General features: G+C 35.2%; 1 protein-coding gene across 3 annotated transcripts; it reads right to left on the reverse strand.

The window, feature by feature from the left end:
- Positions 1–12,474: 12,474 nt before the first annotated feature.
- LOC122008000 (tetraspanin-10-like) lies at positions 12,475–17,758 on the reverse strand. Of its 3 annotated transcripts, none has more exons than XM_042563560.1 (11): positions 17,461–17,758; positions 16,914–17,026; positions 16,757–16,811; positions 16,606–16,661; positions 15,299–15,346; positions 14,826–14,874; positions 14,664–14,747; positions 14,526–14,593; positions 13,734–13,859; positions 13,570–13,645; positions 12,475–12,773 (listed from the first exon to the last, which is right to left on the reverse strand). In XM_042563560.1, the coding sequence occupies exons 1-11, from the start codon at positions 17,512–17,514 to the stop codon at positions 12,693–12,695; spliced, it is 810 nt and encodes a 269-aa protein (XP_042419494.1). In that variant the 5' UTR covers positions 17,515–17,758; the 3' UTR covers positions 12,475–12,692. The 3 variants fall into 3 exon arrangements, with proteins under 3 accessions (XP_042419494.1, XP_042419495.1, XP_042419497.1); XM_042563561.1 differs by having other exon boundaries at positions 16,502–16,661; XM_042563563.1 differs by lacking the exon at positions 17,461–17,758 and adding an exon at positions 17,370–17,388 and having other exon boundaries at positions 16,502–16,661.
- Between the last annotated feature and the right edge of the window lie 140 nt (positions 17,759–17,898).

Genomic DNA, 17,898 nt, shown 5'->3' on the forward strand with positions numbered 1-17,898 from the left:
GAGCCAGAATCGGATCATAGCTTGATCGGTTCGACCGAACCGTAAGATCGGTCGACTGAACCTGATGACTCAGCAAAGCCAGCTCGTCAGCACCGATCAGCAAGGAAAGGAAAGAAGGGCTGATCGGTCGACCAAACCCATGGATCGGTCGACCGATCCAATCAACTTTAATGGTCCAATAAATGAAGATCACGACAGATTCTGACGAACAAGGAAAAGGCTTGTTCGGTCGACCGAAAAAAGGGTTCGGTCGACCGAACCAGTAAATGCAAAAGATCGAGCCAGCTTCGGACTTCAGCCAGAAGAAAGGGAGCGGGTTCGGTCGATCGAACAGAGAGATTGGTCGACCGAACGTTCAGTATAGCTATAAAAGGTGCTCAAAGTCAGAAGCTTGGGAACAACTTTTTTGATCAAAATTCCTGCTCTGCAATCGTCTCGTCTTCATCTGTGCAGCAAGCTACATCATCCGGAAGTGCCGACCTAAGCTACATCTTCATTTTATTTGTCGGTAAATTTTATTTTAAGCTTGTATTTGTAATTCATTTAAGAAAGATAGTAGGGTATTACTATCTTGCTCCATTGTATGATCTGCTTCTTTCCGAAGAATTTCGGAAAGAAGAGTTATAGTGGTTTGCTCACTGGTGCGGTCAAGGACCGCGAGCCTTCTAGTAGGAGTCGAGCTAGGCTCCGAACAAAGTAAACAATCTGTCTCTTTTTACTTTCTGCTGTGCATGACTTTGATATAAAAGAAAAGAATAGTTTTAAAAAGCGCGATATTCACCCCCTCTCTCTATCGCTCCAAACGATCTATCAATTGGTATCAGAGCGGGTTAGCTCTGAAATTTCTTAACCGATTTTCAAAGTATTTTTTAAAACTCTTTCTTTTCTGTTATAAATATTTTTTTATTCTATTTTCTTTTCAACCACTACTAATCCCAAGACGAGAGTCTTGGAAATATTTTTCTTAATTTTTTCCTTGCAAGGATGTTGAACTCATATCAAGAAGGCTATAGTACGGTCCGACCTCCACTATTCAAAGGAGAGAATTTCAATTACTGGAAGAATAGGATGGAGTGCTACTTAAAGTCCGACATTGAGCTCTGGTTCACAGTTTTGAAAGGCTATACTCCCCCAATGAAGGACGGAACAACCCTAGAACCAGAAGAATGGACTCCTCAGATGATCAAGAAGGCACAACTGAACTACAAAGCAATCAATACCATTCAGTGCGGGCTCACGATGGAGGAGTTGAATAGAGTTGGTCCCTATGACAACGCCAAAGAATTATGGGGCTCGCTAGTCAAACTACACGAAGGAACGGACGACTCAAAGGTAAACAAACAAGATCTACTTTTAAACAATTTGTTAAATATAAAAATGTTTCCTGGAGAGACGACCTCGCAACTACACGCTCGACTGAAGGATATCCTCAATGGTCTTCACCTGATAGGACACAATCTCGAAAATCGCGACACAATAAGATACGCTCTGAACGCCTTTCTGAGGAATGCTTTGTGGGCATCAATTGTAGATGCTTACAAAGTTTCTAAGGATCTTTCAATTCTTAAGTTAGACGAGTTATTCTGTGAATTAAAACTATACGAGCAATCTAACATGAGCCATGGCGAGAAAGGTGTTGCTTTGTATGCAGGGCCAAGCAAGGAGACAAAATCAAAAACGAAGATCGAGTTAGAAAGTGAGTCAGACTCTGAGTCAACTAATGAAGAAGAATTAGTCAACATGGTTCGAAGACTGTTGACTAAGAAGAAGTTTAGAAGAAGCACTAAAAAGACTCCACCGAACCAGATCCAAAACAAATCAGAAATGATTTGTTATGGATGCAACAAGAAGGGGCATTTTAAAAATGAATGCCCAAATCGGAAAGAAGAAAGACCCAAATCGACAAGACGGAAGAAGGCTCTTCAAGCGACATGGGACGAAACCTCTTCCGACGAATCCGATGCGGAACAAACTCCAAGTCACTCGAGCCATCTTGCATTTATGGCAAGAAATGAAGATTCCAACTCCAAGTCCGAAGAAGAATACGAGTCCGAGATCGACCTCGATTCCGAGAGAAGCCCCGGATCGGAAGATCCAAATATGGTAACGATCTATTCCAAGTCTAATTTGCTTAAAGTAGTTAAATATTTGTTTAAAAAATTAGCAAAATCGGAAAAACAAAATGACTTGTTACTTAAGGAAATAGACCACCTTAAGCAACAAGTTAACTTGAGTGACTCGACTAACCAAGTTCAAGTCGGAACTTCGACTCAAGTTGAAAAACTTGAGGAAGAAAATTCTGATTTGAAAGGTCAAGTCGAGCGACTCAAGAAAACTTTTGAAAGGTTCGAAATGAGATCCAAGTGTCTAAATATGGTACTTGGATCGCAACGAGCCGTGTACAACAAATCGGGGCTTGGCTATAAACCGAACAAAACAAACAAATCATACATGTCTCTAATCAGTCAAAATGTTAGAAGTCAAGTCCAAGCATGGGTTCAAACAAAACACTTAACTAAACCAATTAAACCAAACCACTACTTGGTCCCTAAGAGTCAAATCCATTACTTAGATAGACCTTATCTAAGCTATGACTCAAGGGGAGCAATTAGAAAAACAATCCAACCAACTTGATTAAACCAAACTCAATACTTAGGCTTAGGATTATTTTTCTTCTTAGAATGATTAGATGAAAAAGGTTTACCAAACCCTACAACATAGCACCGGAATGGATTGGGATGATAGTACGTCAAGGAAACTTTGTCGAAGACATGTCTAGGCTGAATATGGAATTCTACCTGGTGCACTAGACTTAGTGGATCTGACCGAAGCTACCCCAGTCAAACATGGGCTAGTTAGATCAAAATTTAGTATTAAGTTTTTTGAGTGGGAACAATTTGGAAAGCCTTCAGCAAGTGGTCTAATGATATTCAAGTAGGTCGTACGCCTCGCCACTGAACTGAAAGCTTATCCTTAGGACGAATGCTTGATTAACCCAAAGCTAAGTTTGAATCTAACATGAGTTCAATAATCTCTTTCAATAAATTTAAAATTAATTAAAATCTAATTCAAATCTAATTCGAACTTAAAAATTATTTTAAAAAAATTATTTTAAATACTTAATTAAAAACTTAAAAATTATTTCAAAAACTTAATTAAAATTATTTTAAAAACTTAATTAAAATTATTTTAAATACTTAATTAAAATTTAAAAACTTAAAAATTATTTTAAAAACTTAATTAAAAATTATTTTAAAAACTTAATTAAAATTATTTTAAATACTTAATTAAAAAAATTTTTAAAAACTTAAAAATTATTTTTAAAACTTAATTAAAATTATTTAAAAAAACTTAATTATTTTAAAAACTAAATTAAAATTATTTTAAAAACTTAAAAATTATTTTAAAAACTTAATTAAAATTATTTTTAAAGCTTAAAAGTTATTTTAAAAACTTAATTAAAATTAATTAAAAACCTAAAAATTATTTTAAAAACTTAATTAAAATTATTTTAAAAACTTAAAAGTTATTTTAAAAACATAATTAAAATTATTTTAAAAACTTAAAAATTATTTTAAAAACTTAATTAAAAATTATTTTAAAAACTTAATTAAAATTATTTTAAATACTTAATTAAAAATTTTGTAAAAAACTTAAAAATTATTTTTAAAACTTAATTAAAATTATTTTAAAAATTATTTCAAAAAACTTAATTATTTTAAAAACTTAATTAAAATTATTTTAAAAACTTAAAAATTATTTTAAAAACTTAATTAAATTATTTTTAAAACTTAAAAGTTATTTTAAAAACTTAATTAAAATTAATTAAAAACTTAAAAATTATTTTAAAAACTTAAAATTTATTTTTAAAACTTAATTAAAATTATTAAAAAAACTTAAAAGTTATTTTAAAAACTTAATTAAAATTATTTTAGAAACTTAACAATTATTTTAAAAACTTAATTAAAATTATTTTTAAAACTTAATTAAAATTATTTTAAATACTTAATTTATTTTTTTAAAAAAACTTAAAAATTATTTTAAAAACTTAATTAAAATTATTTTAAAAACTTAAAAATTATTTTAAAAAACTTAATTAAAATTATTTTTAAAAACTTAAAAATTATTTTAAATACTTACAAATTATTTTAAAAAACTTAAAAATTATTTTAAAAACTTAATTAAAATTATTTTAAAAACTTAAAAATTATTTTAAAAAACTTAATTAAAATTATTTTTAAAACTTAATTAAAATTATTTTAAATACTTAATTAAAATTATTTTAAAAACTTAAAAGTTATTTTAAAAACTTAATTAAAATCACTTTAAAAAACTTAAAAATTATTTTAAAAAACTTAAAGTTATTTTAAAAACTTAAAAATTATTTTAAAACTTAATTAAAATTATTTTAAAACTTAATTAAAATTATTTTAAAACTTAATTAAAATTATTTAAAAAATAATAATTTTAAAATCATTAAACAAAAAATCTTAATTAAATTTATTTTAAAAACTTAATTAAAACTTAATTAAAATTATTTTAAAATTTAATTAAAATTATTTAAAACTTAATTTAAATTATTTTAAAACTTAATTAAAATTATCTTAAAACTTAATTATTTTAACACTTATTAAAAATTTATTCTAAATTATTCAACTTTATTAAAAATAAAATAAAAAAATAAAAAAAATTAAAAGTTTCATCGACCGAACAAATGGTTCGGTCGACCGAACGCTTTCAATCTCACTTTAAGACTAATTCAATTATTTGGTCAACCGAATAGGTTTATCGGTCGACCAAACACATTAAGTCTCATCCGTTCAACTACTCTCCACCTACCCTATATCTGTGTCAAAATAAAAATATCGGTCGACCGAACAGTTTTATCGATCGATCGAACGTCTGCTCACCGGTAGAAATTTAAGGGATCGATCGACCGAACCCCTTATCGGTCAACCGATCAACCTCTATAAATACAGGTTTCGACTGACCGAAAACCTCATCCCCCAAACTTCTCTTCTTTCTTTCTTTCCTATATATGGAGCTTTTTTCGCCGATTTCAGTTCATCTAGCAGTCCAATAATGCCTCGGTAACGATTTCTTTATTTTAAATCTTTTATAATATTTATGCACAATTATTTATTACTATTCTTTTATAGTGAAAAAAGTAGAGCTATTGCACAACGAGAGGCTAGCTCTCTTAATCCCAGCCAAGATCCTAGGTTCTCTTCCGAAGAATTGCGTCAATCTTTTCCTAATAAAAAATTTAAGGTTATAGGTACTCGTTGTTGTTTGGATCTCCAATTCTACCAAACCTTTTGTCCTGAGGCCATAGAGATCAATCAACACTATCAACTTGATAGCATCATCTTTTGTAGACATGCATACAATCCCATTCTTTGTTTGGAATTTTACCACAACTTGTGCGAGCTTGACCCCATCACTATAGGACTAGGGTCGCCACTAGAGAAATGCTCTTTGATCTGGATATGTTTCTTAGGTTTTTACGAATACGACCCTCAGTTAATCGTATCTTTTTCAGTGCTTCTATTCCAAATCCATTACCTGCTCCATTTACTCATCTTACTCTTGATATTATGTATGTTGACTTCTTTGAGGGACCACGTCCTAAAAAGATGTCTACTGTACCACTTAGTCCAAGAGACAATGCTTTTTATAAGATGATTGTCTCCTGCATTCATCCCTTGTCATCTAGAGATCAGGGTGTTTTACGACCGATCCATCTTTTTCTGATGTATGCCTTACGACATAGACTAGAGTTTGACTTAGGATACTGGGTGTTTCGATCCATTATCTATTATTCGGGGTATAGCACCTCGAATAAAGTTCATATGATCCAGTGTCATATTCTTACTGCCTATATTGCTTCTCTAGGTGTGGGTGTTCATCGGGGTGAGTTGATTGAGTTGTCAGATTTTGATCTTGTCGAGGTTAGGCAATTGTCCTTGGCTGGGATTAAGACGAGCGCCGAAGGGCTTGTGTACAAACGAACTCATCCACACTACATCCCACCGGCTGTCGATGACCCTATTGATGAGGATGATCCGATTCCGGTTACTGCGCCTCCTCCTGTGGTTATTGATCTTGGATTTGCCATGACACCCTTCTTTGATTTTCCTCAAAGCAGTTCACATGCTCCTCCTCCTCCAACTAGTGACTTCTTTACCCGTCTGCGAGATGATATTTTTAGTCGCTTTGACTCCTTGGAAACAAAAATGGATGATCAGTACAGCTCTCTTCAGGGACAAATTGTCGATTTTCGTCAAGAAATGATAGAGCGTATTGATGCTTTAGAGAAGGAGCAGCGGAGGATGTTTGATTATTATCGAGATGATGAGGATGAGTGATTCTGGGGATCTGTTGTTTGTAACTTATTAACTTGAATTATGACTATGTTTAATCTTGAGGAATTTCTAGTTAATCATGTTTTTTTTTCTAAATTTTGTAGAATAGGCTTCTTTGATTTTGAAAATTACTACTTAGTTTATTTTTCAAATTTATTTTTGTAAAAATTCCTATTTCAAATTTTTGTTTCAAAATTCTTTGAAATTATTTTTCATTTTCTGGAATAGCCTAGATCTTACCGTAGAATTGCATGATCCTATAGTTCTAGAAGCCAGCATCTCACAAGCACAGTAGGATCCCTTATTTGTAAACTTAGAATGGGTGAGATGCTTAGGACCTAGCCCTAGATTTCAGATGCTACTGTCAGTGCATCGCTATAAATCTGGGCTTTAAACAACATATATTGATCAATTTGAGTTAACTAGCTAGTAAAAACCTAGTTAGTACTAAATACTCAAATTGACCAACCTGAGTCAAATTGCTATTATCTTGTGATAGATAGCGTTGGACAAGGGTTGGACATTTCATCATAAGGACAATTTTTCCTTAGTTTTTCTATATCCATGCTTGGACTTTAGGAATTTATCAATTTTAGGAGGAGTTTCAAAACAAGATTTTTGTAACCTTATATTATTTTTACTTAGTCATCACATTATTTTCAAAATATTATTTTTCAAATATTCATTCTTTTCTAAATATTTTTTTCAAAATATATTTTAAAATTCATTCTTTTCAAAATATTTTTTTAAAAAATCATTATTTTCAAAATATATTTTTTTAAATTCATTCTTTTAACCTCATGTTTTTCAAAATTCAAAAGCTTTTTATGTTTTTCAATATTCATTCTTTTTCAAAATGTTTTTCGAATTTCAAAGTATATTTTTCATAATGTTTATTCTTTTCAAAATATAAAATTTCAAATGTTTTAATTTTCAAAGAATCTTTCAAATTTTATTCTTTTCAACAAATACTTTTTAGAATTTCCAAAATATTTCTTGACTTAGTATATTTTTAGTAATGTTTTTCCAAATATTAGTAAATTCTTTGGTAAGTCTATTCAAAATTTACTAGATTTTTTGTTCTGCCCCTATTTTTGATGTGTGTCAAAGGGGGAGAGATAGTGAATTCAGGGGGAGTTAGTTAATTCAAGGGAAAATTAAAAGTTAAAACTGCTTGTGTATTTACTTGTTGCATATTTTTAACTTAACTTTGAACCTTGGTTGCCAAACATCAAAAAGGGGGAGATTGTTGGTGCAAGCTGCACCATAATCAAACCTGAGTTTTGATGTTGTCAAAGGTTCAAGTTAAGTCTTGTTATGATCTAGCAAGTTGACTGAGTGTGCAGGATGTTTACTCAACCGGGAAAGTCCTAGCTGGAGGCTAGGCGGAGAAATCTTAGCAGGTCGTGGAACCCAGGTGCAAGTCCAAGTGGGTCGAGGCTTGGCAGAGTGATCGAGAGGTCTGGAGGACCGAAGATCGAAGGAAAAGTCCTGGGGAGCCGATCAAGGCTGAGTGAAAAGTCCAAACTAGATCTGGAGGATCAAAATTTGGCAGGTAGGTTGAGGTAAACAAACTGGAGGAGCGACAGTGAGGTCGGGTACCCGAAGGGCACAACCTTAGGTCGTTGATCCAATTAAAGAAACCGGAAAGGTTTCCAAGTTGAGATCAAGAATAGTTCTACTGTTCTTTTATTTCTCATTATTATACTATTGTGCTAATATCTGTGTTGCAGGTTGTTTTGGTCTAACATCCGTGTTGCAGGTTATTTTAGTCTAACACTATCTTGCAGGTTAAGTTGGATCGGTCGACCAAAAAAGAGGATCGGTCGACCGAACCAAGTAAGATCAACACATAAGTCAGTCCAGATCAGAACTGAGCCAGAATCAGATCATAGCCTGATCGGTCCACCGAACCGTAAGATCGGTCGACCGAATCGGATGACTCAGCAAAGCCAGCTCGTCAGCACCGATCAGCAAGGAAAGGAAAGAAGGGCTGATCGGTCGACCAAACCCATGGATCGGTCAACCGATCCAATCAACTTTAATGGTCCAATAAATGAAGATCACGGCAGATTCTGACGAACAAGGAAAAAGCTTGTTCAGTCGACCGAAAAAGGGTTCGGTCGACCGAACCAATAAATGCAAAAGATCGAGCCAGCTTCGGACTTCAGCCAAGAAGGAAGGGAGCAGGTTCGGTCGACCGAACAGAGAGATCGGTCGACCGAACGTTCAGTATAACAATAAAAGGTGCTCAAAGTTAGAAGCTCGGGAACAACTTTTCTGATCAAAATTCCTGCTCTGCAATCGTCTCGTCTTCATCTGTGCAACAAGTTACATCATCCGGAAGTGCCGACCTAAGTTATATCTTCATTTTATTTGTCAGTAAATTTTATTTTAAGCTTGTATTTGTAATTCATTTAAGCAAGATAGTAGGATATTACTATCTTGCTCCATTGTACGATCTGATTCTTTTCGAAGAATTTCGGAAAGAAGAGTTATAGTGGTTTGCTCACCGGTGCGGTCAAGGACCGCGAGCCTTCGAGTAGGAGTCGAGCTAGGCTCCGAACGAAGTAAACAATCTGTCTCTTTTTACTTTCCGCTGTGCACAACTTTGATATAAAAGAAAAGAATAGTTTTAAAAAGTGCGATATTCACCCCCCTCTATCGCTCCAAACGATCTATCAGTTCGGGGCGCCTAGAACCTCTAGGGCGCCCTGAATATGACGTAGCCGAGTCAACCAGGGCGCTCCGCGTGGCGAGATGACGTTGTGGATAAAAGTTCACCTCCGGGCGCCCGGACTTCCGAGTGCTTGGAACCATCCCGGGCGCCCGGACCATCATTTTCCAGCAGATTCCTTCCTGCAAGAAAATATTAGTCCGGAGGTAAATATAAGATATATCCTGCAACACAGAGTATTAGCACATTTTAAAATTAAACAAAATATTATTTAGATTCCGTTTCTCCGAGACCAGAATCTAGTCAGGATTTCGACTTAGAGTTCCGAAATAGTTCTAAGTCGGATCAGCGCCTAACTTCCCTTCCCGGGAACGCGTTCTCACAGTCACTCCCCTCCAGTAACTTACCTTCACTTACCTGCCAGACGTCCGGTCAGCCCTTCGACCCGTCTGGGCTTCGTACCAGCTATCCAGTCAGCTCGTCGATCTAGTTGGACTTTGTGTCAAATGTCCGGTCAGCCCGTCGACCCGTTTGGACTTCGTGACAACTATCCGGTCGACCCGTCGACCTAGCTGGGCTTCGTGCCAGACATCAGGTTAGCCCGTTGACCTGTCTAGGCTTCTCTTGCACATTCGATCAGAGTGTTAAATAACAATGAAACTAACTTAACCTATTTTATCATTCATCAAAACTTGAGTTAGACCGTTAGTGCTAACCGCACAAACAGGATGCTCCTAAGTTCCCTTCCCGGGAACGCGTCCTCACAGTCACTCCCCTCCAGTAACTTACCTTCACTTACCTGCCAGACGTCCGGTCAGCCCTTCGACCAGTCTGGGCTTCGTGCCAGCTATCCGGTCAGCCCGTCAATCTAGCTGGACTTCGTGCCAAATGTCCGGTCTAGCTGGGCTTCGTGCCAGACATCAGGTCAACCCGTTGACCTGTCTAGGCTTCTCCTGCAAATTCGATCAGAGTGTTAGATAACAAAGAAACTAACTTAACCTATTTTATCATTTATCAAAATTTGAGTTAGACCGTTAGTGCTAACCGCACCAACAGGATGCTCCAGCGGGCTCGACGGTTGTCTCCTTCTTCTTTGCCGCCTGAGCTTCTTCCACATTAATGTATTTGTTGGCCTTCTTTTGGAGATGACCAAAATCCTTCGGCGGTCGTCGAATGAGCGATCAAAAGAACTCTCCCTCGATGAGTCCTTTGGTGAAAGCATTCACCAACACATTTGAGGAGACTACTGGAATGTCCATCGCCACCTAATTGAAGCGCTGGATATAAGCCCTTAGGGTCTCTCGGGGCTCTTGCTTCAGCGAGAATAGATTCATGCTCGTCTTCTGGTGGCGGCGACTACTAGCAAAGTGATGTAGGAATGCCGCTTAGAAGTACTTGAAGCTATGGATCGAGTTGTTCGGCAACCGTTTGAACCATCGTTACGCCGATCTAAATAGAGTGGTAAGGAAGACTCGGCATTTCACCCCGTTCGTGTACTGGTGAAGGGTGACCGCGTTGTCAAACTTGGCCAAATGGTCGTTAGGATCGGTTGCTCCATTGTATTCCCCGATCGTCAACGGGGTGTAATGCTTTGGTAGAGGGTCATTTAGGATCCCCTCCTAAAATTGTTCATTGACCCATTCAGGTGATTTATCTTCCCTTTGCGCTTTTCCTTTTCGTGCGTCCTGCACTGATGCCTCATCCTAAGAAGATCCTCGGTCTTTATCCGCTCGACCCCTTTCTTCTGGGAGAGGCCACGATGACGCTTGGTTGAAGGGGACTGGTGTATTATGGGCATCCCCATAAGAGTTGATCGGTCTCCTATTTGGTTCCCGAGCGAAAAGTTGATTCGCTCGATCTCCTCTTTCAACCTGTCGACCTGTTGCAGAGGCAGTAGGCTCATGCGTTGGTTGATCAGCCAATGCCTATTGCTGTTGCTCCAATATCTTTGTCACTCGAGCTTGTATTAGTGCATCGAGATTCTTTTGTGTAAGCGTCACTGTTGTGAGTCGTCCAACGTCTTCCATCTTCTTATCCGGATGCAGGCTATTTTTCCACAGACTGCGCCAAAATGATCCTGTCTGAATGAGGGAAGTTGGAAAGTCGGGGATGGGGTGACTACTGACGGGATGAAGACCTCAATCTTGCAAAACAAAACCAAACTAGGGAAGGAGTCTCTGACGTTGGCCCTTCGACGCTAAAGTTAGAATCAGGAAGAGAGAATGAGTAATCCAGAAACAGCTAAATCTTGTCTTTCCTCATACCTGGCGTACCCTTTTATACATTTCTTTGTGATCATTCATTTACCCTTATTTAATGATATTAATTGCCAGATGAAGGCTTCTTCGTCTTGACTTTCGTGCATTAATGATAGATGAGTGTTCTTCTTGGTCTTAGTTTCTTCATATTTAATAATAGACAGAGTGTTCTTTTTTATTTTCTCATCCTCTCCTGTATAATGTCATTCCTTGGGTCGGACGGACGGTCCGAGCGGCTCGTTTTCCTGTCGACTGAAACAACCAACTACGGATTTGTCCTTTCGTCCGAGTGACCCATGCCATTCGTCTGACCGACCAAGTGATCAGCTCGGGATAATCAGACAACCATCTTTGGCCGAGACTCTTTCCGTAAGACTCGACGTTGATCACCTTGACTTTGACTGACACCGTATCAACTGACCCGTAACAGATGGACTCTTCCTTATTGCCGCATCAAAATTCATATTAAATATTGAGTTATTTCAAAATAAAATTTAATCACAAATATAATTTGTTAACTATATATATATATATATATATATATACTTCAAACAAATTTATAATTAACCAAATTAAAATCTGACTTTGTGAAATACACAAGATTAAAATTAATCTGAAACATGTTTGATAACATAATCTTATGAAACCTTCTCATATCCTTCATGCAAATGTCTAACAAATCTACGCTCTTTGCACTACAAAGCTTTATAAATCTTCTTCTCGCCTAGTTCTCCAAAAAGTAGAGATGAATGGATCAAATTTGAATCGAATTCTATATCCTTTATTCTCATGTCCATCGAGTATAAAATCTCTGATGGATATACCCATACCCATTAAATGATCAAATATCTTCTATAGTTATAATTTTTCTTTTTTTCTATTTAACTATTATTATTCAAAAAAATATATTAAAATTAACAATCTATTAAAATATATATATATATATAATTTAAAAAATAGATTAAACATCTATATAATCTCCTCCTAATATAAAAAAATAATAAATTAATTTTAAAATTTTTTTTAATATATATATATATATATATATATATATATATATATTATTTAATCAGATATTCTGATCGAGTATCAGGTATTGATAGTCCCTCCATACCCTCCTCCATTCGGGTCGGATATCGAATCCTCCAACGGATTATCCCTATCCAAAAGTTCATTTTCTCATCTCGCAACAATTTTTAGTGCAACAACAAAAGTTAAGAGTAAACAAACAATTTTCTCATCTCGCAAATCATGACTCTGCAAACTACTAAAGGCGATCAGTATTAACACAGTTCTGGTGAGGACGATTAGAACCAAGAATTATGCTCCATCAAAATCTATGAACTAATTTAATGACTCGCCCAGAAGATGAGCATCAGAACAGAGGATGATTCACCGTCTTCTGGGTATCTTTGGCGTGTGGATCCTTGAGACGTTCCGTCGTGCACAGCAACCGATGAAGTACACAAATGACTAAGCCACACAAAGGGTAAACAAAGCGTAGTATCAGTTTGATATCAATGCAATAGGCATCAGATGTAACATAAAGACATCAGCCTAGAGAAGGGCAAAATCAAAAGGCCAGAAATATCAAATGGACCTTTTTTTAAAAAAAAATAAATTAATTAAATTCACACCCCTTAATGATTATACCGAAAATATCTCTTTGATACAGTGCTATTGTAACAGCTACGAATAACTGTTACAACATTAAGAAACTAAGAAATAGCTGCTATAAAGTGTTTAGAATGAATTTATGATTTATGATTATAAGGTTGTAGCAACTCATAATTATTTTGACAACCGTTTTAAAGTAATTTTAATAAAATTTAAATAATTTTAATCAAATTGATAGATAATATTTTGATATAATAGTGTTTAGAGACCCTAAACTCTAAACCTTAAATTTACCCTTCTACACATTCTAATAGCTATTAGGTAACTTTTACATAATGTAAATCCTAAATCATAAATCCTAAATTCACGCTAAACATGTTGTAGCAGTTATTGGGTAATTTCTACCTAATGTAAACCAAAAATCTTAAGCAGTTACCTAGTAGCTTCTATACGCTATAGTAACTACTCAGTAACTTGTACAACAACGCTAAGTCCAGAGATATTTTTAGGATAACATTGAAGAGACACTTTTTTTTTTTAAGAAACGCCCTTTTGATGATTTATAAAATTTGGGACGCCCTTTTGATTTTTGCCCCAAGGCGAAAGCACTGAAACCAATTTAAAATTTTAGAATGGAACTTCACAAACTTACCAGCACAACAAACAGAATCACATTAAAAATTGCAACAATTCTCCACTCCATCTTCATGTATTGTGCAACTCCAGCCCTACATTGAAGCACAAGAAATTATGCTATCGTACTGGAAACTAAACAAAAGGAAAAAAAAATCTCTGGGGAATGTTTAGAGAACTAGCTTGCAAGAGTCGCAGTCATAACACTTGATACTTCGTGCATTTTTATACAGTTTGCAGTCCTTGTTCTTGCTCACAGGATGATAGCTAAGGTCGTAGTAGGAAGCATTTACTGCAGGATATCCACACCTGAAAATAAGAGGAAGCATCTGTGGTTGCGCAAAGAAAATAAAATAGGTGCTACGCTAGAGGGAGGTAAAAACAGCTGCAAATTCAGGGTAAAATCTGAAGATTGTTATAAAATAAATTTCAACTTTTCCTTTTAAAAAGGAGCCAAATTTGTAGCCTAATTCACATATAGAAAAGAAAATGCCACTGCAATAGAAGTGACAACATAAACTAGCCGTGTTATAGTTATAATTTTAGTTTGCAATTAAAGAAAATGTCCATGTGTATCTTCATCATCATCATTCCGAAGATGCGTTTGCCCCAATTATTTGGGGTCAGTTTTTTCTATTACATTGACCATGTTTTCTTTAATTTTATGCTTACCAAAAATAAATTTCCTATCGACTGGTAAAAATATTTTTAAACTTCCACAAGGGAGTAAAAGGAAGTATAATGTTAAGAATATTTAATCAGAGTTTTACAATTTCTAATACGCCTGCCTTTGACCACTTGAAATCTTCCCCTCAGTGTTCCAAAACGGTCTGTTGAGTGTCTTATAGACAGAAGAGTTGGAATATGCATTGAAAATATGTATGATCGTTTAAGGATTATCATATCAATAAGCATCAAGAATTTGTTTAAGAACCAGAATGCAGTAAAAAAACAAATAAAAGTGGATAATCTTACTCTGATGGTGGCCTACAGCACCCGGCCTCTATAGGGGTTAATTCTGCTAGTTTATATTCCTTGAGAGTCTGGCAAATGTTAAGATGGGTGAGAAAACCTCCTGGAGTTAAACTTTTCTAAGACCAGAATGAGACGAACCTTGAATCTTTTTGGCAAACTGTTGCACTCCTCAGATTTGACCAGGCAACTTCTTAAATGCCTCCAGTGTTTGCTATCATTGAGCTTTAAATACCATTTTTATTCAACAGATAGTGGACAGCCAAACGACATACATGCCAATTCATGAAAAGTAAGAGTTACCTGCTTTAAGAACCAAGGACTGTAATCTTGAAGATGGTACTCCTTGTACCTACACAGTCATTTAATATGAAATGACTAGTGCAATATGTGATCCATTTAACTGAGATGGAAATTAGAAAGCTCCCTGAGTTTATAATCTCTATAAATTGGAGAAAAAAAACCTATTTCGCGTTATATGTAGGATTCATGATAAAATTCTAAATGTAGAATACCAATTTGTATAAACCCACCAAACATACACTAATAACTCTAACACCTCTTACAATAACAAAGATACTAGTTGAACCAAAAATGAATCTTTCTAAATTCAATATTAGAAACTACTGCAAAATACTTAGATGTCATTCATAGTCAGTGGATGTCATTATTTCTCCCTTCTCTTTTATTTCTTTTTTTTGACATTGCATTCTTTGTTCATTTTGACTTAAGCAGAAAAGATTAAGCTAATATTAACAGAGAACAAGTTTTCTTACCTCAGTCCATTTACAGCATGACCTGAACCGCTATTTGTTATGATAAACCTAAACATTTTATTAAATTAAACATCAGGATCCAGTTTTAAATGGAAAAAGAATGACTAAACCAAAGAAGTAAAGAAGATGAATAACAACAACCGAGTTTAATGTTTCTTTTTGCCAAGTTCCATATTCCACTATCTAATCGAGTAAGAATCTGTTGAAGCCACTAGACTTCCTATTATGCAATGAAAACTCATACTAACATGGTTCTTGAATGCTACAAGCAATAATCAAATTGAAGTGTCGTGCATACCAAAACATCAATGTTTTTACACTGAAAGTTCTGTGGTTAGCATTAACTGAAAGTGCTATAGCAGTATTGTACACTGGGATTTACAAGGTTTTGTTAAAAATTCGGAATTTGTATAAACCAGAAGATCTTCTCAAAATTTCAAGTGAAGCCCCATAAGGAACTAAAAGCTTTAGATCCTTTTTGCTAAATTATTTAGGTGTAAATAATAGTAAATACATTACAACTTGTAAAAAAAATATGCTTAGACAAGTTTAAAGCTTTCACTGAGTGATGCCTATGCCTTTTTGTGATGTGCATTGAGTTTGAAAGAGAGAAAATTGAAACTTTGGCCTTTAAACCAAATTGCTCAATCCATTTGACAGGCATGCAGATGATAACAATGCAAATGAAGTGGGCATATCACAGAATGTACAAACATATAACTAGAAAAGCATAGACGGAACATGCCTAACAGAAATAGAATACCATTGTACATTAGATATAAGGAGCTTCAACGAGTAACCTAAGCCACTTATTTTAGAAAAGAAAACTTTTTTCATATTTATACCAGTGTAAAAGATGTTACTATCACAAAAACATTGCAGCACATAGCTCTCATTTTTATTTATCAGTTTCTGGATTGGACAGACTTCATAACTTAATTAATCCATGTTACTGATACCAATACCACATATAATCCTCAAAACAATGAAAGAAATTTCTTGGACTATGTTATAAAATGGCAATTACTCCGAAGGCATGCTACCAACAAAAGGACTATTATATAAAATTGATTTTAGCTTCCAGATGTGAATAGAGAGGGAAAAACATTAGTTCAATTTTCATTAACAATTTCTTTTGATTTACAAAATCAATGACTACTTCCCAAAGTAGAAATTCAGTGACTGAAAGGGTAAGAATAATACCTTCCTTTACAATAAATCATGGAAATCCTTTGATTCATCAAGAAGTAGGAATAGTTGCTTATCGTAACTGAGATAATAAATTGAATAGTTAATATAATACTTACGCAAGAACAGTGGAAACCATGATCGCAATCAAAATCAAGCACAACATGACAAGATACTAAAATTTCAATGTCAAGGTCCAACATAGAGCATAATGGGAAGAGAGATAAACAATTGATCAATTGGACAACTTGTAGCCAACCCAAAGGATACCACCCAGAGAAACACCACAACATTCTTCCAAGCTCCCAGGAAACCAATAAATGATCTACAAAATGCATAAGATCAACATTAATATTGAAAGTATGATACGATATCACATCTTAAAAATGGGACAACCAGACCAGTTCAAAAATGGAAGGTGACTCACATTAAAAGAATCGATGCACCAAGACCCATGACAGGAAGGGTCAACGACCTTCGGCATTGATCATGATGGACGCCCATCCATATTCCAAAGAAAATTACTCCTATTCCTAATATCTGAAACACAGGAATAATCGAAAACCATCTCATTCCTCATTATTGACATCTAGAGGGAAGAAGATCCCTCTGCTAACCTATTTAATTTTCCAATATGTTTGTATTTAAACAAATTATGATTTTGAGTAGACGAGGAACAAGCAAGAGATTCTAGAAGGAAAATACAGTTTTTTTTTAACCAAACCCTAGAGTTCATAACTAAAACGAGAAAAAGAAGAGGAGCGATTTTGTTGAAACAAGAAGCACAATCTTTCAACCAGCAGAAGAAACCTAATCTTCCTTCCTAGATCATTGGGCATTCAAAAAACTAAGTAGATATGCGAAAGTAAAGCTAATTTTCAACCATGGTGAGGCAGAACAATCGCGCATAATGCGAAGCTATACTCGTGACTGGGGAGACAAAGGGGCGTAGAACATGCAGCTGAGGTGCTTACCATCGTGAAAAAGTTGATCCACCTGATGACAAAGGTGCTGGTGCTTGTGCTCATGTTTCCCAACCGCACCTGGCCCTTCTCCCGTTGGTGAAGGTGCTCTTGACTTAGTATCCTGGAGACGAAGCAGGGACGAAGAAGAGAGAAGGGGCACAGGATTGCAGACACAGACGGTCGGAGAGAAGAAGCCTAGAGGTCTCCAGTGAGGGGACAATGAGGGCGGCGGTGGATTTAAGGCTGGGCAAAGCTAATACTAACAGTGAGATGCTGCAGTGAGGCCTGACAAAAGTTCGAGGCTGTGTTCCGTTTAAAATCAACCTTTACAATAAATAAAACTAAATTCAGAGGTTATGGAGTTATTTTATTTAGAGTTTTTAATTTTTATTAAAAAGAAAAAAAGAAGAAGTTTGTATTCGTTTATTAACATATTTAAAAATTTAT

Source organism: Zingiber officinale, chromosome 8A (genome assembly GCF_018446385.1).
Source record: "Zingiber officinale cultivar Zhangliang chromosome 8A, Zo_v1.1, whole genome shotgun sequence".
Taxonomy (NCBI): Eukaryota; Viridiplantae; Streptophyta; class Magnoliopsida; order Zingiberales; family Zingiberaceae; genus Zingiber; species Zingiber officinale.